We start from the raw sequence: 17,265 nt of genomic DNA on the forward strand, positions 1-17,265 counted from the left end.
ATCAAATATATATATATATTGCAATCCTCTTTATAACCAAGTGGGTTAAAGCTTCCTTCCTGGTTACTAGAGCACTTCCTTTGCATCTGCTTATGAAGACAAACAAGAAAAGCGGAACAGCCTACACAAACTACTCTTCATGTTGTGAATGATTGTCGTTTTAAAGCAGCCAGACTTAAAATCTGTACAGATGAGTCTTCTCCAGGAGCTCAGTTTCTGCTTTGCAACTGGGGGTAATGTTTTGTTAAATGTTGCGTCCGTGTTTTAAAATGGTGTTTCCTATCAGTTGGCTCTTAGAAAACTAAGAATGCTGTTCAGTAATTTATGCCATCCAATTTCGGGTTGGTTTTGTTCCCATCTTTCTATTGAAAGCTTTCTGGGTAGTTAAAGTCGAGGAAGGGGTTTGTGCATTTAAAATCCATTCTGAAAAAATGCTATTGTTGAGCAACACAGTTCTATATAAGAAGGGGAAACTAATCCAGGGATAGTCTAGGTTGGTTAACTTTCATTTCATTTGATGTAGCAGAATTGAAACAGTAAGGACATTAGCAGATAAGGGGAAAGACAGAATGTACTTGAGACAAACTGGGGGGGAAATCTAACCTTCTCTGCTTCTGAGCTCCCAGAAGGCATGGTTGGCTGCTCCTTGAAAATAATATACTGGACTAGATGGTTTTAGGTCTGATCTTAACTATGTTGTTGTTTTAAAACCCTCTTGCCTGTGTATTTCAGATCTTCTGTGGAGTCTTTTTACCTCTCTTTGACAAGCAGTGTTATTGTTTTGACAATGCTTGTGTTTTATTGTAAATGTAGTAGATATAGAGAGATATACATGGGGCAGCTAAATTATTGAGTACATACTTTCTGATCTGCATACTGATTCAATTAGTGAGTAAAGGCATTGTTAAATATTATTGTTATCCAGGAACACGAGGCTGATAATTCAACAGTGCTTCTAGGGTTTTAGCATATCTAGGAAAGGTTGCCAACTTAAATATTTGGAAAGGTTGTGCTTAATTTCCTATTAAAGAAAACTGACATAAATTGTGGTGTTGATGGGATGGGAAAGAATATTAACATCTCTTATGCAGGGCTGTAAAAATATTTTCAGTTCCCAGGCTTCAGCTTTAGTATTTTAGGAGCCAGAATAAAAACTGTGTGGCTGAGCACAACCAAACCCTGGGGATTTTTTTTTATTTTTAACTTTGGGTAATTATCACAATAGCCTAGCAAACATTATTTGAGTGAATGGCTTGCGACTTACAATTTAACGTTATTAAAATGGGCATTTTTGGGTGCTTTTTTGAGTGCTGACTATGTTTTATTTAAGAACCAACCAAGCAGAAAGTCTAAAATAATTTTTTTTAAAAATGATAACTGAAGCTGCTGAATAGCAGAGAAAATGGTTCCAAGATTAAGTTCTATTCCTGAAGCTAAGCAGGTTTTGGCCTGGTCAATATCTGGATGAGTTTCCTGTTCTTCCGTTGTTTACACAGTCTTTCCCTTGATCTGGAATTTCTGTTTTAGTTGCTGTGTGGTGTTGTTAACGAGTTTGCTTTATTGTATATTTTAACAATTTAAATGTTTCTGTAACTTGCATTTATACTTTGCAAATGGCTCAGAAGCCTACGTATGAATTTGTTGATGATATAAATGAAATAGAAAGCATTCACTCAACCAAGAAAGAATCTCTTTAACCTTGAGGTTTAGGGTTCACAGACTCAAATCTGAAGTTTGAAGATCAGTATAGTGTTGTGGTACATTCTGAAAGCTTTTCCATATGTCATCTGCTGCCATTATGAGGCAATAGATTATATATAAAAACCCTACTTTGAGTTGGATCTAGACATGCCCTTCTGCAAATTAAAGAGCTCCTTTCATTGACAGAAGGGATTCTGATCCAGTAGATCAGTGGTTTCCAAAGTAGGTGGTACCACTCCTTGGGGGGCAGTGGGATTACCAGGCACTAGGAAGCAAGTGTGTGTGTGTGTGCTGTAAGTAAAAATGACTATCAGACTTTGAAGAGCTGGTTTCACTGGTTTAAATTCAATTTTGTTGGATAAAATAAAATAAAAATTCACTGGATTTTCAATAAATGTAAAATTAATGTTTACTGTTTGAATTTTATTGGGTTATTATCTTCCCTTGGGGGGAGGGTGTTCAAACTGCTGTTTGGAATAATGCTTTTCATAGGAAATTTCATAGGACAGGGGGCATTGAAGCAAGGAGGTGTGGTCCAAAAAAAGATTGGGACCAACTCCAGTAGAGGCTCAGCTGCCCCTTCCACCAGGGGGCAAATCAAAGACCCAGTTTGGCACTCCCCATGCATATTCGCATACACACACAGGCTGGGAACCTCAATGGCACCTCTCTGAAGTCTTCATCTGGGGCAGAAAACCCAGCTAGCCCCCACCCCACCTTGTACTACTCCCACCCTATCCCAGAATGTACCCCACCCTCTGATATGCTTTCCAAAGGGCATGGGGTGGCTGCAGGGGAAGGTGAAATCAGGAAGAGTTATGTCGTCTGCTGCTAAGAGGAGAAATCCATTAGTGGAACTCCACTTATGATTAGTGCGAATATAGGCCATTCTATCCAGATTTTTTGGCTGGGTTGCATCCAATTTTTTCCTGAACTTAAGCTGTTTTAAATACTGTTGAAGGCACTCAAAGGGACTTAAAAATGCTTTAACTTTGGCTGGCTCATGTCTGCTGTCATTGATGTAAACCTGATGGTGATGATTGAATTCAATGAAAATTCAGCAGAAAAGAATTAACTGAAAATTAAGCAGAACTATGCTGATAACGGGACGCAGGTGGCGCTGTGGGTTAAACCACAGAGCCTAGGACTTGCTGATCAGAAGGTCGGCAGTTCGAATCCCCGTGACGGGGTGAGCTCCCGTTGCTCGGTCCCTGCTCCTGCCCACCTAGCAGTTTGAAAGCATGTCAAAGTGCAAGTAGATAAATAGGTACTGCTCCAGCGGGAAGGTAAACGGCGTTTCCATGCGCTGCTCTGGTTCGCCAGAAGCGGCTTAGTCATGCTGGCCACATGACCCGGAAACTGTATGCCGGCTCCCTTGGCCAATAAAGCGAGATGAGCGCTGCAACCCCAGAGTCGGTCACAACTGGACTTAATGGTCAGGGGTCCCTTTACCTTTACCTTTTTATGCTGATAACAAAGGACTAAAAATGACCTGCTCTTTTCTCTTGTGTTCCTAGTCTTCCTGTGGTATGGAGTTGGTGAGCAGTGAACAACCTGTTGTTATGAGAGACGACAACAAACGAAGAAGGAGAAGGATGAAGCCACACTCCACAGCAAGCAATTTGTCTTCAACTGAATTGATATCCATTGAGTTCATTCTCCCTACAAGCAACATGCTAATAGATATAGCCAGCAACTGTACAGTAGAGCAAATGAAAGCACAAGTTTGGATGCGAGCAATAGAGAGGAACCAGACCTCGGATTTCTACCATAAATTCACTCCAGATCAGTTTGTTCTTCAGTACCAAAAGAAGGGACAGTGGTATGAAATTTATGACAAACATCAAATAATACAGACGCTTGACTGTATATTGTATTGGAAAGTGCTACAGAAGAAAGTGGGCAAAATTCATGTGATCCAAAAGCAGAAGCCCACAGAGGACGTTCAGAAGTTTCAAAAGCAGCTCAATTATTTGATTGGCTATGATGTTACTGATGTCAGTAATGTTCACGATGACGAGCTGGAATTTGCTCGACGCAGGTTAGTCACTCCACGGACAATTGAAGTAACCTGCAGAGATCCGAAATTGTATTCAATGCACCCTTGGATTACATCCAAACCACTCCCAGACTATTTGCTTAGTAAAATTGTCAATAATAATATTTTAATAAATATACACAGAGGAACAACTAGCCAAAAGATTAAAGTACCTATTGAGGACAGTCCAGATCTCATCCTTCAGAGTTTTTTCACCAAAATGGCAAAGAAGAAATCTTTGATGAATATCCCTGAAGATTACAGCGAGCTGAACTTTGTTCTGAGGGTGAGTGGCAGGGATGAGTATATTGTAGGAGACACACCTCTCAAAAACTTCCACTGGATAAGGCAGTGCCTCAAGAATGAGGATGAAATTCACCTGGTTCTTGATGAGCCACCTGACCCAAACCAGGATGAGGTGCAAAAAGAGGAGTGGCCCTTAGTGGATGACTGCACTGGAGTGTCAGGATACCATGAACAGCTGACAATAGATGGCAAGGATCACGAGAGAGTATTCACTATATCATTGTGGGATTGCAACAGGAAATTCAGGGTCAAAATAATTGGCATTGATATCCCTGTGCTTCCGAGAAACACAGACCTTACTGTATTTGTGGAGGCTAATATTCAACATGGGCAGCAGCTCCTTTCACAGAAAAGAACTACAGCTAAACCATTTACTGAAGAAGTCCTGTGGAATACTTGGCTTGAGTTTGATATCAAGATTAAAGACTTGCCCAAAGGGGCACTTCTGACCCTGCAGGTATATTGTGGCAAAGCACCAGCTTCGTCTGCAAAGGCTAACCTCCATTTGCATGATTCCCCAAGTTCTGACGCTAAATGCAAAACCCAGCTTCTCTATTATGTAAACATTTTGTTGATAGACCACCGGTCCCTGCTCCGGACTGGTGACTACGTGCTTCATATGTGGAAATTTCCAGGCAAAGGGGAGGAGCAGGGAAGTATAAATGCTGATAAGCTTACTTCAGCCACAAATCCAGATAAGGACAATTCCATGGCTGTCTCCATTGTCCTGGACAAATACTGCCACCCCATAGCCTTGCCCAAACACAAGATAGCATCTGATCCACAAGCGGACAGGGCCAGAGCTGAAATGCCCAACCAACTGCGCAAACAGCTTGAAGAGATCATAGCCACCGACCTGCTTAATCCACTTACCCCTGAAGACAAAGAGTTACTGTGGCATTTCCGATATGAAAGCATAAAGCACCCAAAGGCATACCCTAAGCTGCTTAGCTCTGTGAAATGGGGACAGCAAGAAATAGTAGCTGAAACATACCAATTATTATCCAAGAGAGATGCTTGGGACCAAAGCACCTTGGATGTTGGATTGACAATGCAACTTCTAGACTGCAACTTTTCCGATGAAAACGTGAGAGCGATGGCGGTGCAAAAACTGGAGAGTTTAGAAGATGATGATGTTCTTCATTATCTCTTGCAGCTAGTTCAGGTATGATGGATATTCATTCCATTTTTTTCTTTTCTTTTTAAGGGAACATGAAATGTTTTGGGCAGCATGATGGGCATACATCTATTGCCTGGTGCATCTGAATGTGTGAACTGATCAGATTGCCTTTCAGGTCCCACTCAGTTGGAATGAGGAATCTTTTTCAGCTTGAGGTGGACATTCTGTTTTGAACCACCTTCCAGGGGGGACATGCCAATGGGGGGTGGGGCCAGAAGCAAAAGTGGGTGGAGCAGTTAATGTAAATTTCGCCTTTATACAGGCTAATTTCCACACACACTCAAGCAAGCAGCATTTTCAGGGTTCAGTGACACATTTCATCCAGGCAGAAATGCTCAGGTTGACTCCTGGACTTGAGGTTCTCCAGTACTAAGTGATATGACTTATCTCATGTTTGTTGTGTCCATTCAGAAGTGCAAGTTTCCAATTGATTTTGCTGCCATCCATTGCTCAGCATAAATGTATGGAGTAGTCAATATATCCAAAGTTCTCTTTTTACCACAGAATCTTTGCCTGTGTAAGAGTAGTAGAACAGCATTCTACCCAACCAATGTCCTTTTGTATACCTTCATCCCCTATAAGAATCTTGTTTTGCTGCTGGCTTTTCTTTGTATGTCAACCACCTTAGTATATCTTCTTGAAATGAAAGGAAGTATATCAGTTGTTTTAATAATTCCCAAGGGCATAATTTAAAGGAGGGAAATGCTAGCTTGTGTTTAGGTTAAAGTAGCCTGTGTTGCGCAAAAAATTACAATTCCTCTTGTCAGCTGACAAATATACCCTTGGTGAAAGTGCCCCAATGTGGTAAAATTGCATGTTACATCTTAAAATGAAATGTGTTTCAGAACACAACAGCTTCCTGACTTGTCTCTGTGCACACATTTGCAAGGTTCTTTTAACACAAGAACCCTGTGGAGAAAAGTAATTTTGTGTTAGTTTATTATCCTCAAAAAGTAGTCACATGAAGTTGTCTATTATCAGGGCTTTGGAGATTATGAAATTGATGGACCAAGTGGCTCTTTACTCTCCTATTATAAAAGGCAGAATGGTGAGGAGTGGCATTGCAGTGAGAAGTTGAATAATCCCTGCAATTGCTGATATCACGTGGTCTTGTAACTTTTATTGGCACATGAAGTTGCTCGAGCATAAGAAAATGATGAAAATGCTTTTGAATTTGGTGAGAATTCTACTTTTGACATAATCCTGTCTAAGACCCCCCCTCCCCAATATTAGGCTGCAATCCTAACCCCACTTACCTGGGAGTAAAGCCTGTTGAGTTCAATAGGACTTCCAAAGTGGTGAACAACAGATCAAAATGCAGTAGGATAAAAACACATCCAAATTTACTAAACCAAGACAACAAACCATCAGTCAAAACAGCTGGATTGTGAAATCAGGGAACTCATCTATTTCTCATCAATTGTGATAAAAAGGGAGAGTCAAGCCAGAAGAATATAATTTCTTTTTTTTTATGGAGTTACAAGCTTGATGGATCAGGGGAATGCTGTGGACGTAGTGTATCTTGATTTCAATGAGGCTTTTGACAAAGTCCCCCATGATAGTCTTGTGAGAAAGCTGGTTAAATGTGGGTTGAATGAGATAACTCTTAGTTGGATTTGTAGCTAGTTGACTGACTGAACCCAAAGAGTACTCATTAATGGTTCCTCCTCATCCTGGAAAAAAGTGAAAAGGGGGGCACTGCACGGTTGTCCTGGGCCTGTTGTTGTTCAGCGTCTTTATAAAGGACTTGAATGAATGAATTGAGGAGATGCTAATTAAATTTGCAGATGACACCAAACTGGTAGCTAATGCTGTAGAAAACAGAATCGGAATTCAGTATGACCTTAACAGAGACTTGGACCTAAACTAACAAAATGAAATTCAATAGGGACAAATGTAAGGTTCTGCACTTAGGCAGAATATAAGATGTGTGACACCTGGCTTACTAGTAGTATATGTGAAAAGGATCTAGGGGTCTTAACATGAGTCAGCAGTGTGATGTAGCAGCAAGTAAAAGCCAATGCTATTCTAGGATGCATCAACAGAGGTACTGTATAGTGTCCAGATCAAGGGAAATAATAGTACCACTTTATTTTGCCTTGGTCAGACCACACATGGAATGCTGTGTCCAGTTCTGGGTGCCACAATTTAAGAAAGATGATGACAAGCGGGAACGTGTGCAGAGGAGGGCAACTAAGATGATCAAGGATCTAGAAACCAAGCCGTATGAAGAATATTTGAGGGAGTTGGGTATGTTTAGCCTAGAAAAGAGGAGACTAAAAGGAGATATCATAGCCAGCTTTGATTATCCACATAGAAGATGGAGCAAGCTTGTTTTCTCCTGCTATCGAACCAATAGCTTCAAGTCACAAGAAAGGAGATTCTGACTAAATGTAAGGAAGAACTTTCTGACAGTAAGAGCTATTTGACTGTGGAATGAACTCCCTCAGGAGGTTGTGGACTGGCCTTCCTTGGAGGTTTTTAAATAGAGGTTTGAAGGCCATCTGTCATGGATGCTTTAGCTGAGATTCCTGCATGGCAAGGGGTTGGACTAGATGACCCTAGGGGGCCCTTCCAGCTTTACAATTCTATGATTCGCTCCCCCCGCAGCTCGTGGGACAAATTTGACAGGGGGTGGAGCTGCCCACCTGTCAATCACCTGAAGACACATTGACACCAGGTGATTTTTTAAATTTTTGCTTGCCCCTTTCAAAGCACTGCCTTGCCCTGTGCTTTGTCAACCAGCTGACTGGTGGTGCCTGCAAACTTGCTTTTATCTGTCCCACAGTGCAGGTGTAGGACAGCCTGGCTGAAAGCAACTAAAACATCATTATTTGCTCTGGCATTTCCAGGATGTTAGTTGTTGACAAGGTACTAAGCTGTAGCTTTGCTAGAGCTTTAAGAAGTGGTCGTTTTACTTTCATATTTTTATCTGCTCTTGTTCTGTCTTGCCACATTAGTAAAGGGACGATGGATTCTGAGTCAAAATGGTCTGCATGTTTAACTTTCTGATTGTGTCTTTAAAAATCAAAGCATAATCAAACCCATAAACAAATTGTATGTGTGTGTATTCTATCCTGATGTGCACCCCACCCCTGGTTACAGTCACCTTAATAATCTTACATTGTATTTGACATTAATGGTAAGGTAAAGGTAAAGGTACCCCTGCCCGTACGGGCCAGTCTTGCCAGACTCTGGGGTTGTGCGCCCATCTCACTCAAGAGGCCAGGGGCCAGCGCTGTCCGAAGACACTTCCGGGTCACGTGGCCAGCGTGACATCGCTGCTCTGGCGAGCCAGAGCTGCACACGGAAACGCCGTTTACCTTCCCGCTAGAAAGCGGTCCCTATTTATCTACTTGCACCCGGAGGTGCTTTCGAACTGCTAGGTTGGCAGGCGCTGGGACCGAGCAGCGGGAGTGCACCCCGCCGCGGGGATTCGAACTGCCGACCTTTCGATCGGCAAGCCCTAGGCGCTGAGGCTTTAACCCACAGCGCCACCCGCGTCCCGACATTAATGGTATGTAGACCCAAAAAACTGGAACTGGAAAGAAAAGATGTCTTTGTCTCACATACTGCACAGAAATTAAATGAAACCAATCTCCACTTACTTTTGTTATCTGTTTTTCAGGCTGTGAAATTTGAGCCTTATCATGACAGTGCATTAGCCCGATTTCTTCTAAAACGAGGCTTAAGGGTAAGTATTCTAAACTCCTTAAAGAAAATGAGATGTACAAATGCCGCCAGAATTAGGACTTTTTAATTGAGAAGATCATCTCATCTTTTAATACGTTCTCTTCCTCCCGCTCAATAGAACAAAAGAATAGGACACTTTTTGTTTTGGTTTTTGAGAAGCGAGATTGCACAGTCCATGCACTATCAGCAAAGGTTTGCTGTGATCCTGGAAGCATATCTGAGAGGCTGTGGGAACGCCATGCTGCAAGACTTCATGAAGCAGGTTCAAGTAACTGAGCTGTTGCATAAAGTGACCATGGACATGAAGTCAGTTTCTGCGGAAAAGCACGACGTCACACCTCAAGGTACATGCAGATCTTATAAGCACAATCTCACCTGTATGTTAAGCTTTTATTGTGTGTAACGCAGGGATAGGGAAGCTGTGGCCTTTTGATTTTTCCTGAACTACAAATCCCATCATCCTTTGCTATTTGACTAGGCGCTCGGGGGCTGATAGGAGGTAGAGTCTCAACAAGTTCAGGAGGGCCACCGTACCTCTGGTGTAATGAAAGGTAACTCGCAAAATTCTGTGGTGCCTTTGCATCCTTGGTAGGCAGTGGAAAATGGAAAGTTGCAAATGGTTCGCTTTTTGTTTTTATACGGCTTACGAAGACCATTTCCCCCCAACCAAGTGTTTCATTCATCTGCTATTTTCAGAACTTTCTATGGTCTGCTCCTTTTAAACCATTGCATTCTTACTGATGGTTTAGTGCTGCCATTCTAGTGTTGTCTGTGAAATGATGTTTTGAAACGATGTATGTTGTTTATTTGTATTTTGTTCTCTTGGATGTTTCTTTGGTTGTCTTAACAGAAAAGCAGGATTAAGAGAATAATAATAATAGCAGCCCCCCCTCATTTTGAGTAGCATCTTTGTTAGCATTTTCAATTCATGTCCAAAGTCTGTTTCAGGGGCACCTAATCTGGCCTGCCGGTCGGTTTATTTTTTATTTTTTTTATATATAATTTTTTTATTAGGGTTTTTTCATACAAATACATATTTAGCAAACAAAGTAAATTTTATGACATCTTTTCATTCTACTATGGACTCCCTCACGCCTCCTGCTTCCACTTGCATCATTAAAAGGAAAATTTTTCCAAGCAAATTATCATTTTGTTTATAATCTTAAATCCAATAATTTAGGTTAAACTCAGATATAAGATATAATTTAATGGTAGACAGTTGTTTCTACTCTGACATCTTTGTTAGCATTCAGCCAAATTACAATACTTTTGTAAATAAATCTTGAATTTCTTCCAGTCTTCTTCAACCCTCTCCTCTCCCAGGTCACGGATTCTGCCAGTCATCTCGGCTAGTTGCATATAGTCCATCAGCTGCATCTGCCATTCTTCCAGTGTGGGTAGATCTTGAGTTTTCCAGTTCTTAGCAATGAGTATCCTTGCCGCCGTTGTAGCATACATAAAAAATGTTCTGTCCTTCTTTAACACGTTCTGGCCGACAATGCCCAGAAGGAAGGCCTCTGGTTTCTTAGTAACGGTATACTTAAACACCTTTTTTAGCTCATTATATATCATTTCCCAGAAGGCCTTCACTCTAGGACAGGTCCACCAGAGGTGAAAGAATGTTCCTTCATTTCCCTTACATTTCCAACATTTATTATCAGACGAATGGTATATTTTAGCCAATTTCACTGGGGTCATGTACCATCTATATATCATTTTCATTACATTTTCCTTCAGAGCATTACATGCGGTGAAGTTCAACCCAGTGGTCCACAACCTTTCCCAGTTCTCAAACATAATGTTATGCCCAATATCCTGAGCCCACTTTATCATAGCTGATTTAACCATTTCGTCTTGTGTGTTCCATTTCAGCAGCAAGTTATACATTTTTGAAAGTACCTTGGTCTTAGGTTCTAACAATTCTGTTTCCAATTTCGATTTCTCCACCTGGAATCCTAACTTTTTATCATTCTTAAACACTTCTTTAATCTGAGCATAGTGTAACCAGTCTCGCACTTTATCTTTCATTTTCTCTAAACTCTTCAATTTCCAATTGTCTCCGTTTCTTTCTAAAATTTCCCAATATTTTGGCCAATTGGCCTCCATATTAGGTCTTTTTCGGGCCTTAGCCTCCAAGGGTGACAGCCACCTCGGTGTTTTGTTCTCCAATAAGTCTTTGTATTTTGTCCCCTGCCGGTCGGTTTAATATGGCCCCTGTAGCATGTAGCAGTTTATTTCTTAGGGTAAAATCTTCAACTTCAATCCTAAAAAAAGCCCTTCACTTCTGGCCCTCTGTGAAAAAAGTTTGGACACCTCTGCCATAAACGGTAGTGGGGATCCTCCTGCCCATGGGCCTAAATTAGACCCCCCCAAACCACCCTATTTGTCCTATGTGGTCATTTGGTCAAGCCATGATGACCAGTTGTGCTACTAATTTGGCTAAACCAAAAAGGAGAAAAAAGCTGCAACCGCCTGCAAAACCCAGGCCTTGTATAGAGCTCTGTGTATTGCTTTGAAGTCCCGTCAACCAGCTGATTGTTGGGGCTTCAAAGCACCGCACACATCTCTATGCAAGCACTGATAATAAGCTGATAGTTGAAGTTTTCAGGAGCTCTGCACAGCAGGCTTGCACCCACTCTGTTTAATTTCAGACTGTATGGGACCAGGGTGTTTCAGACTTCCATATTCTGCTTAATTATTTGCAACCCTAAACATTGTACATAAAGCAATCCACACAAAATCCTACAGTAAAACGGTAAAAAATGATCATAAAATGGATGCTGAAAATGCCTTAAAATGCCTGCTGGAACAATAAAGTCTTAGTCATATGCCAGAAATTTAGCCTGTTTAATCTCAGTTGGGAGGGAGTTCTGCACAATGCACAACTTTCAGTGGGTCACCTGTTGTTATTGTGACATTAGGTGACTGACGGGTGAGTGGTCCTGCCCAGTAGTCAGTGTTGACCCATTGAGAGATGAAGTTCTATCTCTTTAGCTGGATCTGATTCTCCAGCGCTGCTAGAAACGTTCTAATTGATCTTAAGATTGGAGGCAAACACATCTCCCATTGGTACAGACTTTTTTTATCCACTTCTGGTTAAGATGTAGGCTGGCTGAGTGTGCGTACCATGGGACTAGCAATCTCTTGTCCAAGTTGCTGTCCACTATCTCCTGACTAGTAGTTTCTGACTGCAGATTTTTTTTTTTAATTGTCACTCTTCAGTAATTGCACAGCTCAAACAGAAACTTGAGAAACTACAGGACAGCAAGTTTCCCGAATGCTTTAGAGTTCCATATGACCCTGGTCTGAAAGCAGGAGCACTTGTGGTAAATATATTTTTCTCAAATAATGAACCTGGGTGGTTGAGTTGCAAACAGGACTGGAGAAAAAAGTAGGATCCCTGAGAAGCTAGAAGGGGAGGTATCAGCATGATCAGGTGAACCCTAGGATATGCAGACATACAAAACATTTGGGTTTTTTTTTAAATCCCAAAGATGTAAATAAATGAATGAATAAACCGCTTAGTGAGGACTGAGCATGCTCAGTTGTCTGCAGGAGTCATGGAATGTTGAGAGCCAGCTGGAAAATAAAACCTGGAGAGAGTAGAGCAGGGATGCTAGTCCTTTTTGCAGTGCCCAAGGGCGACATTCAAAATTAGCTAACACTTTTGAGGGCTGTATCTCTCTAGGCACCCTTCCCCAACACACTTCCACCCTCCCCTTCAGCAAGTTAATGGCAAGAGGAATTTCTCCATTAAATTGCATGGAGACGAGAGGAAGGTTTAGGGATGTTTTTAATGTTTAATGCTGTATTGTGTTTTTAACATTCGGTTGGGAGCCACCCAGAGTGGCTGGGGAAACCCAGCCAGATGGGCAGGGTATAAATAATAAATTATTATTATTATTATTATTATTATTATTATTATTAAGCCCTGAAAATTGGGGGGAGGCAAATCCTTCAACAGGGACCTTGGGCTATGTGTGAAACACCCACCCCCCAATATAATTTTGGCAGATCATTTTAAAGACAGTTTTTTTACATTTATGAACTCTGGGGGTATATGCATTATTTCAAAACGACTGTTAGATTTGTTAATCTTTGGACATTGGTTCTGGCTGTAGGAAATATATGAATGTTTACCTTGCAGATAGAAAAGTGTAAAGTAATGGCATCCAAGAAAAAACCGCTTTGGCTAGAATTCAAATGTGCAGATCCCACGTCCTTATCCAATGAAACAATTGGCATCATCTTCAAACATGGAGATGACCTGCGACAGGACATGCTTATTTTACAGGTATTATCTGCATTGTGTTGTGTTGTGAATTTGCAGGGGAGGAGGTAGGCCTGTACGCAAGATCCTTCTAACCAGCAAGTGTTTAAAATATAAGCCAGGCTAATTTCCTGTGTTCAGCTTATGGGCCATTAAGAGAACAAAGGAAAGGGGGCTCTGTGTGAGAAGACAAACTGATGGGCCCCCTCCTCCAGCTTGCAGTTAGTTACAAGACAAAGCCAGAGTTTAGAGTTTGCATTGGTGTGACCTGGAAGTAAAGCAGCAAGCGGGACAGAGAGTCAGAGCAACATTTGAGAGCAATGTTTGATTTCTGTTTGAATCCAAAGTTGCAGCTATGGGAGAAACAAGACCCTTTTGGGGTGTTAATGCTGTGAACCCCTTCATTGCAGGCTCAGGATGTATAGATGTCATTTTTTGCTCACTTTTTTAACCACAGTTTAATGCCTTAAATCATTGTTTCCAGACATTTGAGACTGGGTACATAATATTTACAGGCATACCTCAAAGATACTGTGAATTTGGTTCAAGGGCATAGCCAGGATGTTTGTTGCCAAGGCAGGCTTTATGTTAGGAGGGGCAGAACCTCAGTTAGTTAAGTATTTTAATTGATTTTTATTGATTGGGGGGCAGCTGGCTACGCCCATGGTTTCGTTCCAGACCACCGCAATGAAGCGAATATCGCAATAAAGCAAGCCACACAATGTTCTTGGTTTCTCAGTGCATATAAAAGTTATGGTTACATGGTCTGTTAACCCCTTGGCTGCAGGGGCAGGAGGGGGGTGGAAAACCCAACTCCAGTCCCAACCAGCTCCACTCCTGTGGTCAGAAGAGGTACTGCAGCAGCTCCAAGAACAACGGGGAAGGAATCCTAGTTGCAACTGCAGGATAGCCCAAGTAGTATTGCTTTCAAGTTGCAGTGTTGAACCCCTTCTCTATGTTCGATGAGAATGCATATGGGGCTTCCTTATTCTGACTGGCTTGGAATAGTGTAGGTGCACCCAGCTTTTGGTTTCAATTTTACGAGGAATGTCTCAGCCCTTCCCACGAATCAATGTCTTATTCAGAAAGATGACAGTGAAATCAGGACAGAAAGATTTGTATACATTTCACATTTAGCTTTTTATTCTGAAATCCTCTGCTTCTCCGTAAGCTTGCCTCTTCTACAAAATGGATATGTCTTAAATCTTTTTCGTAACATTAAAACTGCTTCTTAATCGTTATGATTTGTGATGGGACGATGAGCTGCTTGTGCGTAAAATGCAAGTCCCTCAGAGTTTGATCAGGTTTTCAAACCTCTGCCTGTGACGGAGCCCCTCCAGCATGGCTGCGTCAATCACTAGTAGAATCCGAAAGTGGCTGCTTTCGGAAACGTTTCCAACATAAAAGCTCCTTAACGGAAACACGTCGTCTGGCCTCTCGGCGTGACAGTTTCCGTCGAGGTGTGGGTGTCCCTATAGGAGGTCCTGAGACCTCCCCACTGGTTTCGCTTGAAGCGTCTCTGAGCCATCCCTCCGACTCACTTTCCCTTGGAGTTCTTGCTCGCCCTCTACTGGTTCCCTCTTCCGCTGCTACTGCTCTCTCAACCTCAGGGAGCCTTTGCACCTGCGGCGCTTTAGATGTCAGTTCCCTGACATCCACCTCCCCTCCAGGGCCCCCTTCACCCCCTCCCGTCTCCTCTCCTACTGGCGGTGAGGAGGTAAAACCCCTGAAAGAACCTCCCTCATCTTCCGACGTCGCGAACACTTCCTTCCACTTGTTGCTGTTCCTACTCTCTAGGTACTCTTCGTCATCAGAGTCCACTCCATCTTCCAACTCCGACTCCGCGAACCCTTCCATTTCCTCTTCCTCATCGGTGGTGCCGAAATACTCCCTCCTAAACCTTGCTATAGGCTGAGGTTTCCTCGGGAACCTTTGGTGGAACGTTTCTGTTAAAACCTCGTCATTGACTTCCTCTGCACTTACCCAGGTGTTTTCTGACTCCGGTTCCCCTTCCCACGCCACCAAATACTCCACCTGATTACCCTTCCACCTGGAATCGAGGATTTCCGCTACATGGTTGCGGCGTTCCCTCTCTTCCAAGGCTGGTCCCCTGACGTGCTCCCCTTCACGTCCCCCCCTGTATGGTGACAGTAACGACCTGTGGAACACTGGGTGCAATTTCATGTGGTTGGGTAATCGGAGTTTGAAAGCTACCGGGTTGACCTGCTGAATCACCTCAAAGGGTCCCAATCTTCTGGGCCTCAGTTTCTTACAACCCCCTTTGAACGGCAACCCTTGGGTTGACAACCACACTTGATCCCCCACCCTTATGGTTTCACCTTCCCTTCTGTTCTTGTCTGCCTGCTTCTTATATTGTGCCTTGGCCCTTTCTAAGTTGAGCTGGAGCTGCTGATGGATGGCTTCCATCTCTTCTACAAAATGTTCAGCCGCTGGAACGCTCCATCTCTCCCCTCCTTCCCCTGGAAATGCCCTGGGGTGACACCCGTAATTAGCCAAAAAGGGACTCATCCCTGTGGACACATTCTCCGCATTATTGTAGGCAAATTCTGCCAACGCCAACTTTTCGACCCAATCGTTCTCTCTGTCATTGACATAACACCTAAGATATTGTTGAAGAATGCCATTTGCCCTTTCCGCCTGCCCGTTGGTTTCAGGGTGCCGGGCAGTTGAAAAATTAACTTCCACGTGTAGCAAGCTCATGAGCTTCCTCCAGAACCTGGAAGTAAATTGTTTGCCTCGATCTGAGATCACCCTCGAGGGAGCCCCGTGCAACCTAAAGATATGTTCCACAAACAACTTCGCCGTTTCTTCCGCTGTGACTGCATGTGAGCATGCTACAAAATGGCACATCTTAGTTAACAGGTCTACTACTACCATGATGGCTGTTTTCCCCTTGGACCTTGGCAGATCCGTCATAAAATCTATTGATATCGCTTCCCAAGGCCGTTCTGGTGTGGGTAAAGGTTCTAATAACCCTGCCGGCGCCCTTCTTTCCCCTTTGGCTCGCTGACATTGGTCACACCCTCTTACATACTCCCTTACATCTTCCCTCACCTTAGGCCACCAAAATTCCCTGGTAACCAACCACATGGTTTTGTGTTGCCCAAAATGTCCCGCCGTGGGGCTATCATGCAACTGCTTGAGTACTCTCCCCCTCAATTCACCTTCGGGTATATACAGTGCCCCTTTGTAATACAATGCCCCATTTCTTTCCTCAAAACCTCCGGGGCTCTCGCCCTCCCCCCTGAGACCTCTGAGCTTATCCTGGGCATATTCATCATTTTCCGTTTCCTCCACCAGTTCCCGTTGCCCCACCAGCGCCGCCCCACACACCCAGCGGTCCTCCGGGATGACATGTCTCTCTTCGATCACCTCCTCCCCTTCCCAATATTCTGGTTTGCGTGAGAGCGCATCCGCCCTGACGTTTTCTGGGCCTGGCACATAACAAATCTCAAAGTTAAATTTGGAGAATTCCTGTGCCCATCTCACTTGTCGTTGGTTGAGCACTCGAGCTGTTCTCCAATACTCTAAATTTTTGTGGTCGGTGCACACTTGCACCTTGTGTTGTGCCCCAATTAATAAATGTCTCCACCTCCGGAATGCTTCGTGAATGGCAAGTAGTTCCCTGTCATACACCGTGTAATTCCTCTCGGACTTATTCAGTTTCCGCGAGAAGAATGCACACGGTCTCCACTCCGACGCACTCCTCCCCGGTTGAAGAAGGACCGCCCCTATAGCCCGGTCGGATGCATCTGTTTCCACTCTCATGGGTTTTTGTAAATCCACATGCAGAAGTTGTTCTTCCGAGGCGAAAGCCCTTTTCAGTTCTTCAAAGGCTCGATCCGCCTCCACCGTCCAAACAAATTTCTTCTTGCTGCTGAGGCAGTCGGTGATGGGCGCCGTCAAGTGGGCAAAGTTCTTGATGAACTTCCGATAAAAGTTCCCAAACCCCAAGAATCTTTGCACGTCCTTCTTGGTCTTCGGTGTCTTCCATTCCAGTACCGCTTGAACCTTGCCTGGATCCATGGCCAATCCCTTGTCTGACAAGCGGTACCC

The 17,265-nt window shown here is 43.2% G+C and overlaps 1 protein-coding gene across 3 annotated transcripts in view; it reads left to right on the forward strand.

The window, feature by feature from the left end:
- PIK3CG (phosphatidylinositol-4,5-bisphosphate 3-kinase catalytic subunit gamma) overlaps window positions 1-17,265 on the forward strand; it is a 34,136-nt gene that overhangs the window by 4,920 nt on the left and 11,951 nt on the right. For 2 of the 3 annotated variants that reach the window (XM_081927645.1, XM_081927644.1), the window contains exons 2-6: window positions 3,219-5,210; window positions 8,854-8,919; window positions 9,037-9,262; window positions 12,141-12,244; window positions 13,066-13,212. In XM_081927645.1, the coding sequence (XP_081783771.1) occupies window positions 3,231-5,210; window positions 8,854-8,919; window positions 9,037-9,262; window positions 12,141-12,244; window positions 13,066-13,212 (2,523 nt within the window). In that variant the 5' untranslated portion in view covers window positions 3,219-3,230. Of the gene's footprint in view, window positions 1-79; window positions 234-3,218; window positions 5,211-8,853; window positions 8,920-9,036; window positions 9,263-12,140; window positions 12,245-13,065; window positions 13,213-17,265 lie in introns of those variants that run through there. The other variant, XM_081927646.1, reaches the window with a different exon arrangement.

The sequence above is a fragment of the Podarcis melisellensis genome (assembly GCF_964234715.1).
Source record: "Podarcis melisellensis genome assembly, chromosome: 10".
NCBI classification, from domain to species: domain Eukaryota; kingdom Metazoa; phylum Chordata; class Lepidosauria; order Squamata; family Lacertidae; genus Podarcis; species Podarcis melisellensis.